The sequence below is a fragment of the Helicoverpa armigera genome, chromosome 8, assembly GCF_030705265.1.
Source record: "Helicoverpa armigera isolate CAAS_96S chromosome 8, ASM3070526v1, whole genome shotgun sequence".
In the NCBI taxonomy this organism is placed as follows: Eukaryota; Metazoa; Arthropoda; class Insecta; order Lepidoptera; family Noctuidae; genus Helicoverpa; species Helicoverpa armigera.
The window spans coordinates 12297540-12317411 of NC_087127.1; the positions used below are offsets into that span (position 1 = coordinate 12297540).

Below are 19872 nucleotides of genomic sequence, written 5' to 3' on the forward strand. Positions count from 1 at the left end.
GATGACGCAATATTTTGAGATTTGACGTCAAATGCACTTGCGTAGTGATGTTCCTTGTTAAATTCTATTAAATATCGTCCTTTTTTATGTAATTTAAAATACGGTTTCTATTGATGGTACTATTTTGTCATATAATATTCGTCAAAGGTCCCAAATCATAGAAATAATTCTAAATACGCGAGTAAACGCAAACTGATAGAAATAAATAATTAGGCCGAAATCGAAAAAATTCGACTTAAGTCTGACGTCTTGATGTTATTCATGTGGTTATTTTAGGACTGCCTGCCAACGATACCCATGTGTATTTTTTTTCCTATTCGAAGTTTTTTTCTTTTTTTATTATTTATAGTTATCGGCACGGATATTGAGCCCTGACCTTCACCCGCGCAGAAGCGATTTATTGGTTTATTACCTTATGTGTCCAGTGCGCAACGCGATCCCCTCTCTTCCGCCGAGAGCTCAATATCCGTGCCGGTAACTATACTACACTTTTTCTTTCTTATATCGATAACGTCGTCTCGTCACTAAACGCCAGTAGGACACAGATCGGCTGTCATGTCAATGTCAGTTTCACGTTTCACTTGTGCGGCTACACGATTTGAAAGTAATTTTATATGCTTGAACCACATTTATCGCATGTAAATCAAAGAATATTGTGGTTGATGTGTTAAAATCCGAATACAAAGTGTACCCTAGCACATAGTTACGTCGTGCGACCTAGTTATGTATAAATAGGTTAGGTTTTAATATTGGTTTTCCGCAATGTCTTTTCCGAGTGATAATTTAATGGGAAACTACGAACCGGTGCGTGGACGTGGTGACCAGAGCCCCACAGTACGCCAGGCTTACGATGAAGGTAAGGTTTCTATTTAATTTACTCTATTTAAGTCTAAAATTAGAGCAACATTTAATACATTAATTTATTCCATCTTGACACGGAAAAGGAGAATATATTTATTTAAATGAACAAAAATACATAAATTATACTTCAATATTTAACGTCACTGAATTTATAAAGCTTCAAATGCAATAATTCATTAAATAATACTTAATTTGTATCATAATGTAACGAATTTATATGAATGCAGTTGCACACACTTGCATATTTTTACATAATAAACGTTATCGCGGTTATCGTAAATGCCTTTATTGAATTTCCGAAGGTTATCATTTATCAACATGTTAAAATTGGTCAAGTTTTTTTGGTTACATGTCACCTTAACCACATAGATAAGTTACAACATGCTTTACAAGATTGCCCTTGATAAATGAGGGACATATATACATATACATACATATGGATATTTATAAGAGAAAGTGCTGTTAGTTAAACTACTTATAAATCAAGAATATCTGAACCATTTAAGCTGAAAATAAGTGGGGAGGAAGCTTAGTCCCGGGAGAAAGCACAGGAGTTTTTGTCACCATCCGGCTATAGGAAGCAGTTTTCTCAGGACACCGGTGAAACCGTAGGCAGAAACTAGTTTACAATAAAAGGCTATCAGTCCTAAAATAGTAGTGGTTTACAATAAAAATCCTTATTAGTAAAAGAATCCAATAAACAAGACTGCTATCATATATCACAAAGGTGGCATAATCTGTCATACAAGAAATGTCTAGCAGTATCGTAAATATAATCATTGTTAATGTAATCTGAACAGAGCTAAATAAATTGCCTATTCGCTAAGTACAGAAGCAGTTTGTTCAGACAATGTTATAAGCTATTGCTCGTAATAATAAATCCGGTAATCATTAATTTCCTTACTTCTGAAAGCACATGCTTATAATCATTTCAAATGCTGTATAAAATTCTGTTAAAGATACAGCCTCGTAGGAGCCAGTCAAGTGGAAACAAAATAATATAAAAATACGGGTACATTCTACTTTCACCTAGTTTCAATTCTTATACTTCTCGCTAAAAATATATAAAAAAGCTGTATATTTATTATTATTAGCCTTCTTGCAGATATTTCAAAACCAGTTGAGTTCTTCAGTGGCTTTATTGGTTGCAATATCTGTGAACAACAACCTCCTCCAACTGGCCTCACTTTCCTCTTTCTCTAGCTCTTGAGGTCTAACTGCTGCCTGCGACTGCCTTACTTTCCTCAACCCATCACCTAGTCTGACTAGTTTTCTTTTCCTGTTCCCTGTATACCAGTTCATCACCACTTTAAAAAAGCATTAAAATGATCGATGAAAAAATATCAAAAACCTGCCTGTGGGCGCATTCAGGTATAAGGTTTTGTCAACGATCCCATTATCATTCAATAGAGTTTTTATTATTCTACAAAATATATCCAACCAATATATCATGTGAAATAAAAAAGCCAACAACCTGGCTGTCAATCAATACACACTATGGAAGCCGGCCGGAGGTCAACAGAGCACTATTCAATAACGGTTACATTCTGTATCAATTGGTGTATGTACGTACATCGATGATATCTTAATGTCTGAGCGATCAATTGAACGGTATTGGGCGGTCCGGTCTGCCTGAATTACAGCAGTCTCGTTTAAGTAGTTGAGGATAATGTGGGTTTTGTTTGTGGTGCTCTGTAAGTTTTTGCATTTTTTGTTTGCTATCTTTATTTTATTAGGTCATTGAATATTTTGTGAACTTAAGTCTACCAAGAACTGTTACATACTGTTTCATAAATTACTCCAAACTTCATGTGTTTTGTGCACTTATCGAGAGTAGAAGATCTGAAATCTTTATTCACTTTATTTTATTTCTTTTCCTTTATGAAATGTGCCTTTACTTGTGATTCTAAATAACATGTGCGTCAATCCCGACACAAAAAAAGATTTCAGCAAAAAAATCTATACCAAAAGGTTTCTGAAAATTGCTACTTCAGCAGTGTTAGGTACTGTCGCTCTCAGAAGTCTTATTGTATAATATAATTTAGTAGTCTTCTATCATTTTCATCTCCTATTTCTATTTAATTCTTAATTAATTTCGAATAACTTTGATATTACATTTTTTGTATATACTAGCTGTTGATTAGCATGCGTGCCATAGTCAAGGACGCAATTATACTAATGATTCTCAACCCAAATCAACAAAAAAAATTTTACGATTTTTTTTTTTTTTCGGAAATTCGACTATGTCACCTCCCCTTTTTCAAACTCGCCGCGTATGTTACTGGCCTCAAAACCGTGCTGCTCCCTCACACATACGCAAACACAACGCATACGCAACGATTATTCATTAATTTCATTCATAAAATTGGATTACTTCTGAAATACTACGACATTACAATGAAAAAAAAAGCAGTGCATATTAGCTATTTCCCGTCTACTGTAATTCCAATCGATTATTTACGTATTTTATGTCCTCCTCCTGAAGTATGGCTCAAATGCAAATCAACACCTTGTATTTATTGTATTTTTTATCGGACTAAAAAACTGCTCAGCATGAAATTTAAGCTGCAAAAAACTGCTACTCTTAAAAAAATACGTGTGCGACTGTACTTATCTATCACGTAGGGGTTTAACCTAGTCTGCAGTTTATTCTTCCGTGATATTCAGCATTATTACTAGTTCATAGTTTGTCGTCAAGCCAGTAATGCAACACAAGTGTTCTATGTGTACCAAATAAACAAATATTTGCTACTCGTTCTACATTCCTTATTCGTTCGAGTTTCAATGTAAATTGAGTGTGTAATTAGATCAAGTTCAAAATAGTACTGATATATTTTTAAATATTTAGAAGTGAAAAAAATATATATCTAGATAATTACGAGAACCTACCAAAAATAATATTTAATTTCTAGAACAACTGAAGAACTCGCGAAGTTTTTTTCAGAGAAACAAAAAATGTCCAAGTACTTAATAACTTTTTTTAAATCCTAATTGGTTTGATTGCCGCTAATATTCTTTATACTATGTTCCCAATACGAGGTTTCTAAGTGGTCGGTACGTTTGTGCGTAGATTTGGTCCAGTATAGTTTAGTTTTACTTCGGACGTGTTAAATGAATGGCCTCGTCAATGGCCAGCGTCGTTTTATTGGCCATCGGTATGTATTGACTTCTTATTCTATGATTTGTTTTATGGTTTTATAATATGTGTGAGGGAATACTGGTTTCCGACGGTTTATTAGCGTTCCTGAGTAAGTACACGACATTGTATCCAAGGCGTCCTATGTCAGTACGAAAGTAAATATTTTTTTCCCATTAGGCATTACTACAGATACAAAGTAATTTGCTCAATGCTAATACATATATACCTTTTTATGTTAAACCCCTCCCGCTGGGTGCAGCGTGACGGAGTGTGAGATTCTTATTGATTTGCATTACCCTGGGTAGGGTATAAAAATTGGTTGATCTCATAGCGGATGCTTAAGTAACTCGTAGGCTTTTATGCCTGCTGCGGGTTGTTCGAAAGAGATACCGCGGCCCTGGTACATAAAAGGCCCATGACGGAACACGACGGTTTTTAGTCAGTAAGAGTCTGACACTCCCTCTCCGCTGCTAACCCACAGCGGAAGGGGTCATTTGATGATTTTTGACGCTTTTATGCCTGAATCATAAAATGATTCCATCGTTCATCCATTGACAATTTCCACACTTTTACAGCGTAGTTTTAAATATCTTTTTTGCATTTTAAGTGTATTTCATTATTTTTCTATTTTCCTAGGTGGTCTCAAAGCCGGCGCTACCCGCGTGGCTCGGATCGCCTACGGGGTCCTTTCTCGTCGTAAAGTTGCAGAAGAAGGAGCCGCTCGCTTAGCCCGAGTGCTCTCAGCGCTTGACTTAACTGCGCTAGGCGTAGGCAGCACGCTAGGCGTAGGAGTTTACGTGCTGGCTGGTGACGTCGCCAAGAACTATGCGGGCCCGGCTGTGATATTGTCCTTCTTGCTGGCTGCTGTGGCTAGTGTTTTTGCAGGTAAGATAAGTTTTATTTAGTCGTAGAACATTCCGGTATTTAGCGTTCAAAAGTGTTTGCTTCATAAACAAAACCTTGAAGTTTATATACTTTTTAGAACAAAAACAATTGTATGAGTATGCCACAAATAAAAAGTTAGATGTCGAAAAGCACTGCTTGCCTAACCCGTCGTCTGTCAGTCTTTACGCGCTTGGAGTAGACCGACTGCGTTAGGAGTAGACGGACTGCGCTAGGAGTAGACAGACTGCGCATGCTAGGCATATTTTATCAAGACGTATGGCGCGTTTGTACAATTATGACCGAACTAAGAATTTTAAGAGGAAATCTTTAATGATCATTAAAAACGACGTAACTATCGGCTGTTATCGCTGAAAGTACTAAGAAAACCATTAATTTTCATGTATCGTTTTCGTCAGTGCGTTTTACAATAGTATCCGTAAATAATGGCAGTTGTTAGACGCGGAGACCATAGTACTGTAAAGTTAACTTAATTCTGCAATGTGAACTGTGGTCTAGGAAGACTTTAGATCCAATGTAGACCAAGTGCGAGACAAAAAGTGACTAATGTGGTTATTCACTCGACCACACGTAAATAATTTGCCTCTGCTTTAAAATCGACACTCATAATTATTTAATACCTACAAAACAAGATTCACTGTTGGAATTGCTAAAGTGGACCAATCAATCAAGACCTTAAAGGTCGTAAGAGAACGTTACGCCCAATGTCGCTTACACCTTTTAGCCACTAACAATGAAGAACCCGTCAGCAAGATGTCGTCAATACTTCATGGGTAGACGAAGAAGTTCAGGACCTGTTCTCTCGGCTTTAGACCTGACAGTGTTAGGGGTAGGTAGCACTCTAGGCACGGGTGTGTATATGTTACCCGGAGATGTGTCCAAGAATTACGCGGGACCCGCTGTGGTGGTGTCTTTCTTGTTAGCTGCTATTGCTAGTTCTTTTGCTGGTGAGTAACTTTTAGATTCGTTATTTTTGCATCGCCTTTATTAGGTGGATAGAGCTGGCGTGTCTGTAGAATGATCTGGGTTATTTTATGCTATCCTAAATGGTCTGACACTTTGTTAATTGGTGTAGCGTGCGATTTTTTATTGGAGCTATGATTGACAAAGCTTAATCTTTGGTGGATTTTGACATAATCAATGGTTTTAGTTATTTACTGTATGAGAAGACTAGGATATAAATCTCCGAAATGAAGCAACAAGCTAGTAACAGAATTTTATAAGAATAGGTCACACTCCAGTTAGTATCACCACATCATAATCATGTAAAAACCTACGCACTATACCTATTTGTACAATTAATGGATGGACAATAATAATGTTTTCCCTATCAAATTGTCATTCAACAATCATGGACAGTTGATGGTTACGATAAAGTGATACAGGATTGTGAAACTGATAGATACGCTATCTGTAACTATAGCATAACTACATTATAGTAAAGCCTTGAGTTAACATGCGGATTGAAAAACTGGGTCATATTTGTTTAGGAATTTCAAGTGACAAAAATAATGTATGCGGATGTCTGAAAATACACGTTGAACTACTATGACTTTTTCTCAGAGTCAGCAATCTCTATCGGCAAAATGACTATCAGCGTTTATCTTTATCTTATTACTGCCTTTGCATTTTTGTTTAAAAACCTATAAATCAATTGATATTGAAAGTGTAAGCCTAAGCCTTTATCTATTTAACTGAAGAATGCTTATACCAAACCCCTTAAATAAGGGCAAATTGAATTTGAAATATTTTCAGATGTAACTTAACTTAAAAGTCTTTGTATAATAATGGTTGGGCAGTCTTTAAAGTTGGCTGTTGTTTTAATTTTCCCTTCCTATATGGAGTTGACATTCCGCATACTTTTCTAGGAATTCTAGCCATTTATGAAGACCTACTATTCTCTTGTTTCAGGCTTATGTTACGCGGAGTTCGGCGCCCGCGTGCCCAAAGCGGGCTCGGCGTATGTCTACAGTTATGTATGCGTCGGCGAATTCATTGCTTTTATTATCGGATGGAATCTTATATTGGAGTATATTATAGGTAAGTTGGTCATGTTTCATTGTTTTGTGGTTTCTTATTAATTTATCTTGCAGATTCGGGAGAAGCCTGATATGTTTATGTTTATCCAAAGCTGGTTTCGAATTCAGTGTTCATTTTATCAAATTAGTGTACTACTAATTTCAGGTTATTTTTGAAGTCTTTTACGTAATTTAATGTCAAAATTGGGTCATGCCAAAACCTTACACTGGCATAAAACGACTTGTACATATTTACCTATTACTTAATTTCTTCAGAATGAAATGTAAGTATGTGGGGATGAAAGGATTGGGTGTGAAAGTTGTAGATTTTCTTTTTCCTTTTTGAGCTATGGGCGGAAGACGAAAGACTAGAGAAGTTTGGTGAAATTAACAAAAGTAGTACCCTGATGGTTGATTTGATTTACCACATATATAATATCATGTTATTTCCAGGTGCCGCCTCCGTAGTGAAGGCTCTAAGCGAGTACCTAGACTCGCTACTAGGCAAGGCGATATCTACGAGCTTGGAGGCCGCCATGCCATTGGACACGCCGCACCTCGCGCGGTACCCTGACCTGTTCGCCTTCTCCGTCATCATGGCGTTCTCTGGTCAGTAGTACAACATCCATCATCATCTGTCTTCTTCCCATGTTAGAGTCGGCCGCTAGAGTAACAGGATGCAGCTGAGTACCAGTTTTTTACACGGAGCGACTGCTTGTCTAATTTCCTCAACCCAGTTATCTGTGCAACTCGATGCCTCTTGATAAGGCGGTTGTCGGACTTTCTGGTTTCTGAAAACTGCCAAAGATTTTCAAATGACCTTATGATCGACCTGTGCGGTTTTATTACAAGTTTTTAATAATATGTTTTTCATGTTTATTACAGTGGCGCTTGCGTTCGGAGTGAAGGAGTCGACAAAGTTCAACAACTTCTGCACGGGAGTCAACCTGTGTGTCGTGTTGTTTGTCATCATATCGGGGTCCTTCAAGGGTAAGATGAACTGAAGTTAGCAAACTAGCTCGTTTCTGCGGTTTCACCCGCGTCCCGTGGAAATTACTACTTATGTATCAGCTATCTATAGTTAGAAAGATACGTCTGCAAGTATTTCTGCAGATATTTTATTTATTTTAACAAAGTCCGTTTGGCAACTTTTTTAAATGAAACAATAGATTTTTTCACCAATGTATTAATGTTTCTTGCTTTTCCTAAAGCGTTGTTTTCGAAAAGAAAATACATACAAATATTTAAAAACTTGTTTTGTACCATGATATTCTCCACAGCCGACACAAAGAACTGGCGCATCCCTGCAGAAGAAGTCCCGAAGTCTGAGCACAAAGACTTCGGCACCGGCGGCTTCGCGCCCTACGGCCTCGCTGGCATCATCAAGGGGGCTGCTGTCTGCTTCTATGGCTTTATTGGTAAGAAAATTGAAATTATATTATGTATTCTTTAGGTGTTAGAGACGATTGACATGTATTTTGTTATATGATAACTTTGTTCTTAGAGCGTATCGTCTGTCTGTCCATTGTGACTTATTGACGTAGCAACTTGATATAGTCGCCTTTAACTCACGGAGGAACAGTTTGAACAGTCAATTTATTTAAATAATTTTAGAATGCGTAAGGGATCTAATTTATCTGGAATGTTGACAAAACTCCATAATTGTTGTGTAAAAAAATGTGTATGAGTTAGTTCGCAAATTCATTGCTATCACTTGTTCGTACAGAAAGGTTTTACCGTCGCGGACGTTTAAGAAATGTGTACCTGAGGGTACACACACAAATTGAGATTTGTTACTGTTTGCTGAAATGAGTGGACGAAACATTCAAAATCATTTTAACTATCTCGTATCTTGCAAGAAAGCACCGTATATATGACTAACCTACTGTTTTGGCCAGGTTTTGACTGCGTAGCGACAGCAGGCGAGGAGGCTCGTCGCCCCCAGAAGACGATCCCCTTCGCGGTGGTGGCGTCACTGCTCGTGGTGTTCCTGGCGTACTGCGGGGTGTCTTCCGTGTTGACGCTTATGCTGCCTTATTATATGCAGGTAGAGTTGACAAAGTTTATGTCGGCATGGAGTATTGTAAAAAAACAAATGATGTTAGGGGATGACGGAAGTACGAGACATGGGCCTAATGCGCATACTCATCTTATGCTCGGAATATTGTCTTTTGCGAAGACTGTACCTACATTACAATTTATTGAAAAGTTTACTTAATTGTTCTTTCTTCACAAACTTTTATATGTGTTTTGAAATGGTGGAAAATATCATTTTGTGAAAAAGAAGCTAAAGTCTTTGAAAATAAATTCAACCCTTCGACTAACATAAATAAGTAAATAACTGGCTGTCAGCAAATTTATGGTCAGACTGCCATTGTTAAGCTTAGAACCTAAAGAACAACACTCTCATAATATTTTTTTTTTGTGTGGGAGCCGATACATTTATATGAACATTTTGAACTATAACTTATGTCAGTACAGTTGAGCAATAATATCTGTGTGTAGGACGAGAAGGCTCCGTTCCCGTACGTGTACGACCAGCTGGGCTGGCCGTGGGCCAAGTACGCCGTCAGCGTCGGCGCCATCTGCGCTCTCTGCTCCAGGTAATAAATATGCTGTCTATGTTCATCATCATAAATATCTCCAAAGCACCTAGTTCTGCCAGTGGTTTCACCTGCATCCTATGAACTTCTTCGAGATCCCGGGTAAAAAGTGACCCCTCGATAATCGTGGGTTATTAGGGTTAATATTTCGCCGGTTAGCAAATTTAAAATGGTCTTTTGATATTTCACCCAAGCTAACATTGGTTATAAAGTGTGTTCTTATCATTGGCGGTAATAATAATACTTTGAAGTAATTTTTGATGGTTCTATTAAACTTCAAAGTTGTCATAATTTAAATATAATCCAAAATTTGTCTTCCCCAGTCTCCTAGGCGCCGTGTTCCCCCTGCCGCGTATAATCTACGCGATGTCGTCGGACGGGCTGCTGTTCCGCTTCATGGGGCAGGTCAGCGAGAGGTTCCAGACGCCGCTCATCGGCACCATGATCGCTGGACTCTTCACTGGTAACTATTAACATCACTTCCCCCTATTCCCCCTACTCCCCCAGTCTCCTAGGCGCCGTGGTCCCCCTGCTGATACTATGTTACTATTAAAAAATTGCGTCTAAAAACCTATCTAAAGACTCCTATTTTTTCGAGGAAATTCCGATTCATGATCTGTGAAGCCTTTTCTCATCTAAGTCAGGGTAGACTTCCAGTCTAATCGGACGCAGCTGAGTGGTAGTGTTTTCCGTGAATCGACTACATATCTGACTTTCACAACTCAGTTATTGGCAACCTGTCACGCTTTGGTTTCAGACTTTCTGGTTCTGAATACTTCTAAAGACTGCCGAACATGTTCAAACTACAGCTCTGACCTACCAATTTAAAGTGCCTTCCAAAACATGGCGTACTCTTCACACCCATCCATAGTAAGACAGTACCAAGCGTTGCTTAACCTGAAGTTCGATCAACCTGTGCAGCTGTAACTTAGCCACGGAGCCATCTCCTAGTAGGATGGATAAATACTGATACTCTTCACAGGTACCCTGGCTATGATCTTCCGTCTGGAGCAGTTGATCCACATGATGTCTATAGGCACATTGCTAGCCTACTCTATGGTCGCCTCCTGTGTACTGCTGCTTAGGTAAGTTATTTATTTAAAGATAACGTTCACGCTTCTTATTTACTTTTATAGTTCATTTTCTTTTAATATGGGTTTGTACTTGGCGCATGGATTTAATAAATTATATCAACTACAGTTTTTTAAATAGTTGTAATGTTTCAGGCTTTTAATCTCTGTAATGCAAAACATTTTGTGCGCCTCAATTATTATATTTAATTATAAAATCAGACGAGTGATTTCAATCACTAGCAAAAACTGTAGCTGTAAAGGGCTAGCTGTTTGACTATTGATGTCAGCCAGTTGGCTACAACTTATGTTTATTAAAAATTATAAAGCATTATTTACACTAGAGCTATTTTTGTAATGAACTTTCAAAACAAGAGGCTCTCAATTCGAAAACAGTGTACTTTACCTGATATTATATTGTGATAGATACGAGTACAGTCAGCCGCATCGCACACAGGAACCTCTGAAGTTCACGTACCGCGAAGCTCTGCGGCAACTCGTCAACGCGGACAAACACGCGCTACCCACCAAACTCAGCTCCGTCACTGTGTCTGTGCTCGTCACTTTGTACGGTAAGTGTGAACGGCGTGTAGTATAACACGCCAAACTTAATGGCGGTTCGATATTAACTTCTGAATCGTGCAAATCGCCCATACTTATTTATCTAGCAACGAATATATTTTATATGTTATTTTCAACATTCTTTAAAAAAGGAGGAAGTCAATCTCGATTCACCTGTGGCTTGCAATTTGATTTCTCGAAAATACATGGCCTAATTCTTGAATTTACTTCTATATGCCATGCTATGCATGCAAGATATATAGTTATAGTTATCGGCACGAATCTTGAGCTCTGACCTTCACCTGCGCAGAAGGCGCGGGGGCGGGCTAAAGCGGTGATTGGCCCGCAGTGCATCGCGTCATAGCCGTCACTCGGGATTGGTTCTTGCTAATAAATCACTTCTGCGCAGATGTAGGTCAGAGCTCAAGATTCGTGCCGATAACTATATGAAAGTTAAGCTAAATCACCTTTAGACACCTACTTCTAGAATCCTGCCAGCAGAAAATTTTGTAAAAAGTTTCAGCATAGTCCTCTAACTTTTTTTAACCTATCCTTCCTAGGAGTATGGTGCTTCGTAATGATGTCCAGCATCAACCAATACGGTGACGCCATACTGGAAGGCCATGTTGGTCCCACAGCCATGCTCGCGGTGGGCTCCACGCTGGTAGTAGCTACGTTAGTAGCTATATCTAGACAACCTGTGTCTGATAAGAAGCTGGCTTTCTCGGTGAGTATTTTGTAACCTATGTTCAAAAAAAAAATACTTGTTCATAGAGGATTTTTCGAAAAATAACTTTAATACTGTTCTGAAGTCGTCATTTAGACGAGACTGTTGCGCATTCAACTTATTAAAGAAATTATCATCATTCCCTATTACCCCAAAAAATTCACTACTAAAATGTTTTGAATGTTCCACTCGATTTTCACACCCAGGCTCTTATTAAAGTGGAGCAGAAAGTTTTTAAATTTCTCCACCCAATGGCAATCGTAGACTGGGGGGAGACGAGCTGTTTAAATAACGAAATTCCATTAGTTATTTAAAAAAAACACACTCAGTTTTAGTGTAGTCTGGGGCTAAAATGTTCTGTATCCAAATGAGGGAATAATCAACCGACCTCTCAATTTTTATGCTCATACCTCCGTTTCTTTACCAGGTACCCCTAGTGCCCTGGTTACCAGGTATCAGCATCCTCATCAACGTGTATCTGATGCTAAACCTCGACTACATGACCTGGCTCCGGTTCGCGGTATGGATCGCTGCTGGTAAGCCAATATCAACCTTATTACTATAGCTTTTAGGCTTTCACCTGCCCGTGGTGCACCCCACTGAACAATGAACGAGGCTCTAGCGACCGAGGTGATGGTATAACTATCACATCACGATGATAATGATGGCATTTTTACACATTCTTTGCAGTACACATTCATTTTTTGTTTCGATTTTTTTATTAAAAATAAATTTTACAACAAAGGAAACACAGTATTAAAACAATTTTTATATATACAATATTTTTTAATTTAATTAATTGCATTAAATTCTCAAAAATGCAAATTCGAGTGCAGTTTGAGGTTTCCGGAAGGAAATGTTTCTCATGGTCAGGAATCTTATGTAAATTAGAAAATTAACCTAAATGCAAAAAAAAATACGCAGTTTGTTAATTATCCAAATTATTTGTATAGAATTGGACCATTGCTAATTATTCAAAAATATCAATTTAGCTAACATTAAAATAATTTACTAGAAAAAAACTATACAACTAGACGGTTCCCAACAAAAAAAATATGTTATGCATAATAATCTTGTCTTAGGAAGTTACTCTATCGTTTTGATCTACTCAACAGACCATAAAACAACAATTATATTATTTCCGAGTATTATAATAATATATTTATTACAACTTCCTTATGTATAACGTTTAAAATATAATATTACTGCAGGTTAAGGCCTAAGACCAAGGAGATCTAAGGACTAATATAAGGAAAAATGCAAGAGAAACCTAGCTTTGAATAAAATCGCTTATGACTCAATGATCACCCATCCGCTGATTGAAACCAAGCACAGGTTAAGCTTGATCGATCATACCGTGAGGCAGTTACATGGTCACTCCTTGAAAATATTTTTTCAAAGATAAAGTACATATATTTACTGTGGTAGATACAGTTCTTAAACTAATTTGGGTTTGCTAGCGATATCTAAAAAAACGTAGAGGCATGTTTGTTAATTATATTCATAATTTATCAGATTTAGTTTTGGTAATTTATTCAAGTTTGATTTATTGCCCTATTGTTCCAAACGAAATTGTAAAACTTTACATTACTCACCAAAAACTGAACTTATTTTTCATACACATCTTGTAGAGTTAATAATAAAATAAATTGATTACATGTATAAATTAAGTATTCATTTATTATTTAAAACAAATAGTATTATCTGTATTATTTACCACCAATTTTACTTTTTATTGACCTCCGAAAACAATTCCATTTTTATTTTTTTTACTGTCCTTGCCAGCAATATAAATTGTTTTGTTTTCGTTATATTTTTGGTATTATATTCACATAAATCATTAAAAATATTAACATACCTGTGTTTTATATCTTATGTGCATTCTTTCACAAGAATTATCCTATAAATAACAAATTTTTATCACACTATACTCACGTTTAACGCACACCACACAATCACTATTACCCGTTTTACTATGTAAATAACTTATTAGTTGGTAGTCTTTAATTATTTCCTTTAGTAATTATACTTATTTAAAAGCCGAAATATATGTGGGAACATCATTTTGTGTGTACTCCTCCCCCAAACGTAATCTATGTGGTTGAATGCACTATTTTGCATCATAACGTAGTCCACGACATTCGGTAACCGCTGTCTCAAGAGTTCAGTGTCTTTGATGGTCGATATCTTATCATTATTCGCCACTATCAACGCAATATTCATTGTCACTCGACTCAAGTCGTACTCCGGCGGAGTTGGTCTCTTATACTTCCTCATATTCTGCGCCAATCCGTAATCGTAGTTTTGAAACTTCTTCGACTCGCCTATCTGCGCTAAATGGTACAGATTCTTCCTTGAACTGCCAGCAGGAAAGTGTCCTAGTACCACAGGAAAGAACTCCATTTCAATCTCCTTGGCGTTTGCGCCCGTGACCGAGAACAAGGCGTCTAAACATACCTTATAGCGATCCTCTTTCATACAGAATTGGTTAATCAAAGCTTTGGACGTTGAATTGTAACCACCGATTTCATTACCAGTGATCGCCTCTAGTGCAATGTTTAAAATAGGCGCCAACTGTATAATGTAAGACATAAGAGGCTTAGTGTTTTGTAGAAAACATACTGGTGCCAAGGATATATGAAGCTTTATTTTATCGTTGTACTCCGGTCGCGTCGCTCCCATAACGTACGAGGCGGTTGTCCCTTCTGAAAATCCGATGACGCTTAACTTTCTTTGGCCTGTTCTTTTCAATACGAAGTCTATGGTGGTTGGGATGTCAATTGTCCCTATTTCGTGGAGACTGAAGTTCCAGAACTCTTTGTCTGCGTCGGCGTCCAACGTGACATGTGTTCTGGCATATCTGTTGCCTTTGTAGTTCATGGCCCAAACATCGTAGTTGTCCCTGGCTAGAGCGACTGCGAGCGATGTATTTCCTCTCATTATGAAGCTGTCTGAGGAATCTAAGGCACCGTGTATGAGCAGCACGGGTCTTCTCCTGTCTCCTGGTATGTGGAACAGTTTGAGGTAGTAGCCATCTGGTGTTAACACGTCAAATTCCTCGACTCTTTGCACATACTTCATGGCTAGTCCTCCGAAAGTCAATATGGCGTCTTCAGGCCATTCTAAGTTTCTAGTTTGGCTTAGAACTTGGGCGATGAAAAACAATCCCAAAAATATTCGATGCATTTTTAAATGAACTAGTTTTAACGTAAATTACCGAGCGAGCGTCACGTCTGTTTAGTCCGTATTAAATAAAGGCCGGCTTGTGATTTCCTTGACTTAAATAGGTTCTCAGATACTTTTTTCTTACATATATTTATTACTGCGTTTGTTTATATCATATCTGATGGCTGATATCAATGTCAGATTTAGATCGAGATTTTTTTATCTACCTATTCAAATATAAAAGTTAATCCGTATAATATCCCTTGGTCAAACAACTGGACCGATTACGCTGAAAATTAGAGGGAGGTAGCTTAGCTGGGAGAAAGACATAGGATAGTTTTTGTCATCATCCAGCTATGGTTATCTCGGGATGCGGGTGAAACCGCGGGCGGAAGCTAGTTATATATAATTTTGATTGCGTTGATTTTTATAAATTTTTGTAGGTATTTAGGTAATATCTTATATAAAATGACGATAATATGTAACTTTGTGCCAGGTCACATTGAGAGGTCGTGGATAGCACTATTAATATGTAGTTTCTCTAATTTTATTGTAACAGATATTCTAGTTATTATATAATAATAAATTGTACTACAGTACGTGACTAATGGAAATATGATTATAGTTGGTATCTATTTGAGAAACCAGTTCAGAACTTAATAATAGAATCATTAAATATAATTACAAACTAACGACAATGAATTATATTGATATCTTGATTTAAAAAATGTCTGTAATTTTGAAAATAATCTTGTACAATAGTTTTTTATCCATTAATTAATTGCCTCATATTTTTGTTATGGGTTTTTGTATTATTTATTTTACTGTTGTTCGCCATGTTATTGAAATACATTACGGATCTTATATTTTAAGTGTAGTTTCAAATTAATTTAGGAATAGTTAATTTGTAACATGTACTTGAATTTATAAAAAACTGGCCGTTTCCCAGCGGTTCCACCCGCGTCCCGTGGGAGATACTGCCCGCACTGGGATAAAATATAGCCTATGTTACTCGCAGATAATATAGCTTTCTAATGGTGAAAGAATATTTAAAATCGGTCCAGTAGTTTTTGAGTTTATCCAATACAACCAACCAAACAAACAAAGTTTTCCTCTTTATAATATTAGTATAGATTAGTATAGATAAAAGTTAACCTGAAGACTATCCTCATTGTTACAATGGCTGCATATAGCATTACTTATCTGAAAATATGTAGGAGATATTGATGAATTTATGTTTTATTCAGAAGAGTGTCTAGTGCCTTTACCATTTTACTTTTTTACCTTACTTTTTTAATAAGAATGACTTTCCAAGATCCGGATTAAATAGGTCGACAAAAGTTATATCAAGGATATTCTGACAAATTAATAGGTACTGGTTGGTTTCCCCCGAACTTAAAACGTGTGAACTTCTTAATATCTTCATTGAACAAACCAGTTCAAAGGTCTTATATGAGTCAAAATCCCACAGCTTAATGGTCATGTATTTTCCATACAGGATTTTTGAAAATATTCTTATTAATACTGTAGTAACCAACGATGTGACCTTCGTTTATGTCGGCAGGTCGATTCTGTGTAGGTATTTCTTCTTTCTACTCTATTTTCATTTTTTTTTTTCGATCGGCGCAATATGCTTTACGCTTCCATTTCTCTTCGTCAGCCGCGACATTCAATCCCTCTGTATAGATAACTTGTCGTTTTCCCGCGGTTGCACCCGCGTCCCTTGGAAACTACCGCCCGTACCGTGATAAAATATAGCCTATGTTACTCGGAAAATGTAGGTTCCCAACGGTGAATTAATTTTTCAAATCGGTTTAGCAGTTTCAGTAGTTACAAACTACAAAACAAAAAATGTTTCCTCTTTATTATATTATTAGTATCTATTTTTGCATTAGATGTATGTATATCTGTGTGACTTATTACTTTTAAAAAGGATAACGAACGATAAATATTTATAATTTGCAATCGAATGAAAGTACTGAACACTAACAGTCTGACATGTAGGTCATTATTACATTATTAAGATAACTGTATTTATTTGCATGCTGTAAAACCTGTTTACCTGATACATAATATTTCAAGGTTAACAAGAATTTGCTATTTGACAGTTCGATTTGACAAGGTGAAGGATCTACTATCTCCCAAGTAAATCCTTCACATTATATTACGATCAGGTAGAGAAGTATGGAAGAAGACATGTTGCGCTGACTCTAAATAAAATTGGGATGTTGGCAGGATGATAATGATTGCAATTCGTCGCTCTTTGATGTATAAATATAGGCGTAACATAGTTCATATTTTACTGGTCCAAAGATTAACCATAGATTTGAGAGGTCTATAAAAAAAACCATCGCAACCTTTTGTGGATCTGTCCCTTTATTACTAATGGAAAATAAAAAGTAATTATTAGGCTCAACACCACAATTTTTTTATCATTACAATTAGTTACAAAAGTATTTATAAAATCTACATTGGCTGTTACCCGTGGTTTCATCTGCGTCTCCGGAATTTCATTTGTCCCGAGCGTTCCACATACTCAACCTAATTAATACTTCTGTTTAACATTTCATACTCACTTTCGAATTTAAAATATTACTCAACATTTTATTTCTTAATTCAAAAGTAATTTAAATCCAACAACATTATTTGCAGGTCTCCTAATCTACGCAACTTACGGCGCCTGGCACAGCTCGGAACGCAAGCGCAAAATAGACAGCGGCGTCCAACTGGCTGACCTACATAATGACAGCCAGACCGCCTTGCTGAACAACGGCCTGACTCACGCCCTCGGCTGACAATCAGCCAAGCTGGAACCACTAGAAGAAAGAGTGGTCAGTCCTACGAGTACTGTAGTGTCTTTTATTTCTAGTATTTAGTTTAGGTTAGGTTTAGTTTAGTTTAGGTTCGATCCCAGGTCAGGCAAGTACCAATGCAACTTTTCTAAGTTTGTATGTACTTTCTAAGTATATCTTAGACACCATTGGCTGTGTTTCGGATGGCACGTTAAACTGTAGGTCCCGGCTGTCATTGAACATCCTTGGCAGTCGTTACGGGTAGTCAGAAGCCAGTAAGTCTGACACCAGTCTAACCAAGGGGTATCGGGTTGCCCGGGTAGCTGGGTTGAGGAGGTCAGATAGGCAGTCGCTTCTTGTAAAGCACTGGTACTCAGCTGAATCCGGTTAGACTGGAAGCCGACCCCAACATAGTTTGGGAAAAAGGCTCGGAGGATGATATTTAGTTTAGGTTTATGACCCAGTATTTATGTAGATTTTTTAATGTGTACTTGGGTGTTAGCTGACTGAAAGCTTGAAGTATACTTGTTATGGGATTTAACCAATCAATTGTTTCCATTACTAAGTATGTATGACTTGATCTGCAGTTCAATGTCTTTCGAATACTTTTTATAAATCCTTATAAAAGTGAGATGACACAAAGGGCTAAATAAGGGACATAATGACGTTAGTTTTCAGTCAATAGAAGTCTAACATCCAGTTAACACACGTCAGGAGGAGTCGTTTTTTGCTTTCTTACTCTAAAAGGGCTCGATATTTGGAGCAATATGATTTGTTGAATCTGATGCTAAGTACTTTGACTATCAGATTTTGTAAAACGGACCTAAGATCTAAGCTAAACTATTACGCGAATAAGTACTTAAGTGTCATTACTTTAAGGACTATATTATAATATCAAAGCAGCGTTTTATAGCCATTTTAGCATATTGTGTGTTGTGTACTAAAGTCGCATTTATTGTAATAATACAAGACCAAATAACTAAGCTTGCATTATATCTTACTCGCATATTAATAGATTATACATATATTGACCCTAGATTATATTAATGTATTCATAAATGAAAAAAAAATACGTTACAAAATCAGTGCAAAAGATTTATAGTTTTTAAAATCGAATATTGAGTGAATAAATGTTATGTGTATGTATTTATTGCTTATTTAGAATAGTGGTTATTGTAAACTAAGTAAGTATTAACTTTAGCTTTATAAGTGATCTGACATACTTACAACCTGTTTCTGTATTGAGGGCAAATGCCTGAGAAATATATTATTCAAATAGATATTTGCAAATTCGTAATAATCCTCAAGCGCATTGTGAATCCTCAGTTTAGAAATTGGCATGTACTGTATAAAATCATTAGATTTTAAGTATTTCATTATAAACTGGTCTTATAACCGATCATTGCTTGATTTTAAATCGTGCCTAAGTGTTTTTATGTAGGTATTAAAATTGCTTTGCTTTTAAATTAGGCTAAATGCAAGTACATTTAGGAACTAGGCATGTGCCTACTCAATGAAAAAAATTATGGAATTCAAAGTTTCCTACTTTATACTTAAGCATTTTTCTAAAAATAATATTATGTTTTTTTTCTAGTATATTTAGAATCTCGATGGTAAGGTTCCTACGACGTATTGCGCCAAAGTATTTTATTTTTGTTGCTAGCGTATTTATTTTAGTACTTAGTACTGTAGCTGTGTTACTTAATTATTTTTATTTGCTATCTTTAATCTTTATTTTTCCTTTTTTTATATTATTTAAGGCTTCTTGTCGATAACATTTTTTTGTGATTATATTTTGTGGTTAATTAAAATTATTCAAGGTCAAGGTCATCTGGATATGAATTGATAATTCTTGTAAAATTTTGGAGATAGTATTAGTTACATATATTGGCTGTGAAACAGCGTGTTGGAAAATGTAATGTTTAGGTAAAAATGAATAAATTAAGTAGTTAAATATTTTCTTGGTTTCATTTCATCAATCATACTTTTACCAACTTTGTAAATAAAAAATTGAGAGTCATTTTCAATAGTTC

At 36.5% G+C, this 19872-nt stretch overlaps 2 protein-coding genes across 2 annotated transcripts; one reads left to right on the forward strand and one right to left on the reverse strand.

Annotated features, from left to right (window-relative positions):
* The first annotated feature begins 536 nt into the window (after window positions 1-536).
* Window positions 537-19793, forward strand: LOC110380178 (cationic amino acid transporter 2). Its single transcript, XM_064035909.1, has 15 exons — window positions 537-856; window positions 4637-4885; window positions 6815-6943; window positions 7375-7530; window positions 7807-7911; window positions 8202-8339; window positions 8820-8968; window positions 9427-9524; window positions 9848-9987; window positions 10507-10609; window positions 11021-11166; window positions 11716-11882; window positions 12310-12418; window positions 17700-17928; window positions 18291-19793. The coding sequence occupies exons 1-14, from the start codon at window positions 763-765 to the stop codon at window positions 17840-17842; spliced, it is 1926 nt and encodes a 641-aa protein (XP_063891979.1). The 5' UTR covers window positions 537-762; the 3' UTR covers window positions 17843-17928; window positions 18291-19793.
* LOC110380179 (lipase 1) lies at window positions 12694-15148 on the reverse strand. Its single transcript, XM_021340075.3, has one exon. It carries the CDS (start codon window positions 15066-15068, stop codon window positions 13899-13901), a length of 1170 nt encoding a protein of 389 aa, XP_021195750.3. The 5' UTR covers window positions 15069-15148; the 3' UTR covers window positions 12694-13898.
* Window positions 19794-19872: the final 79 nt, after the last annotated feature.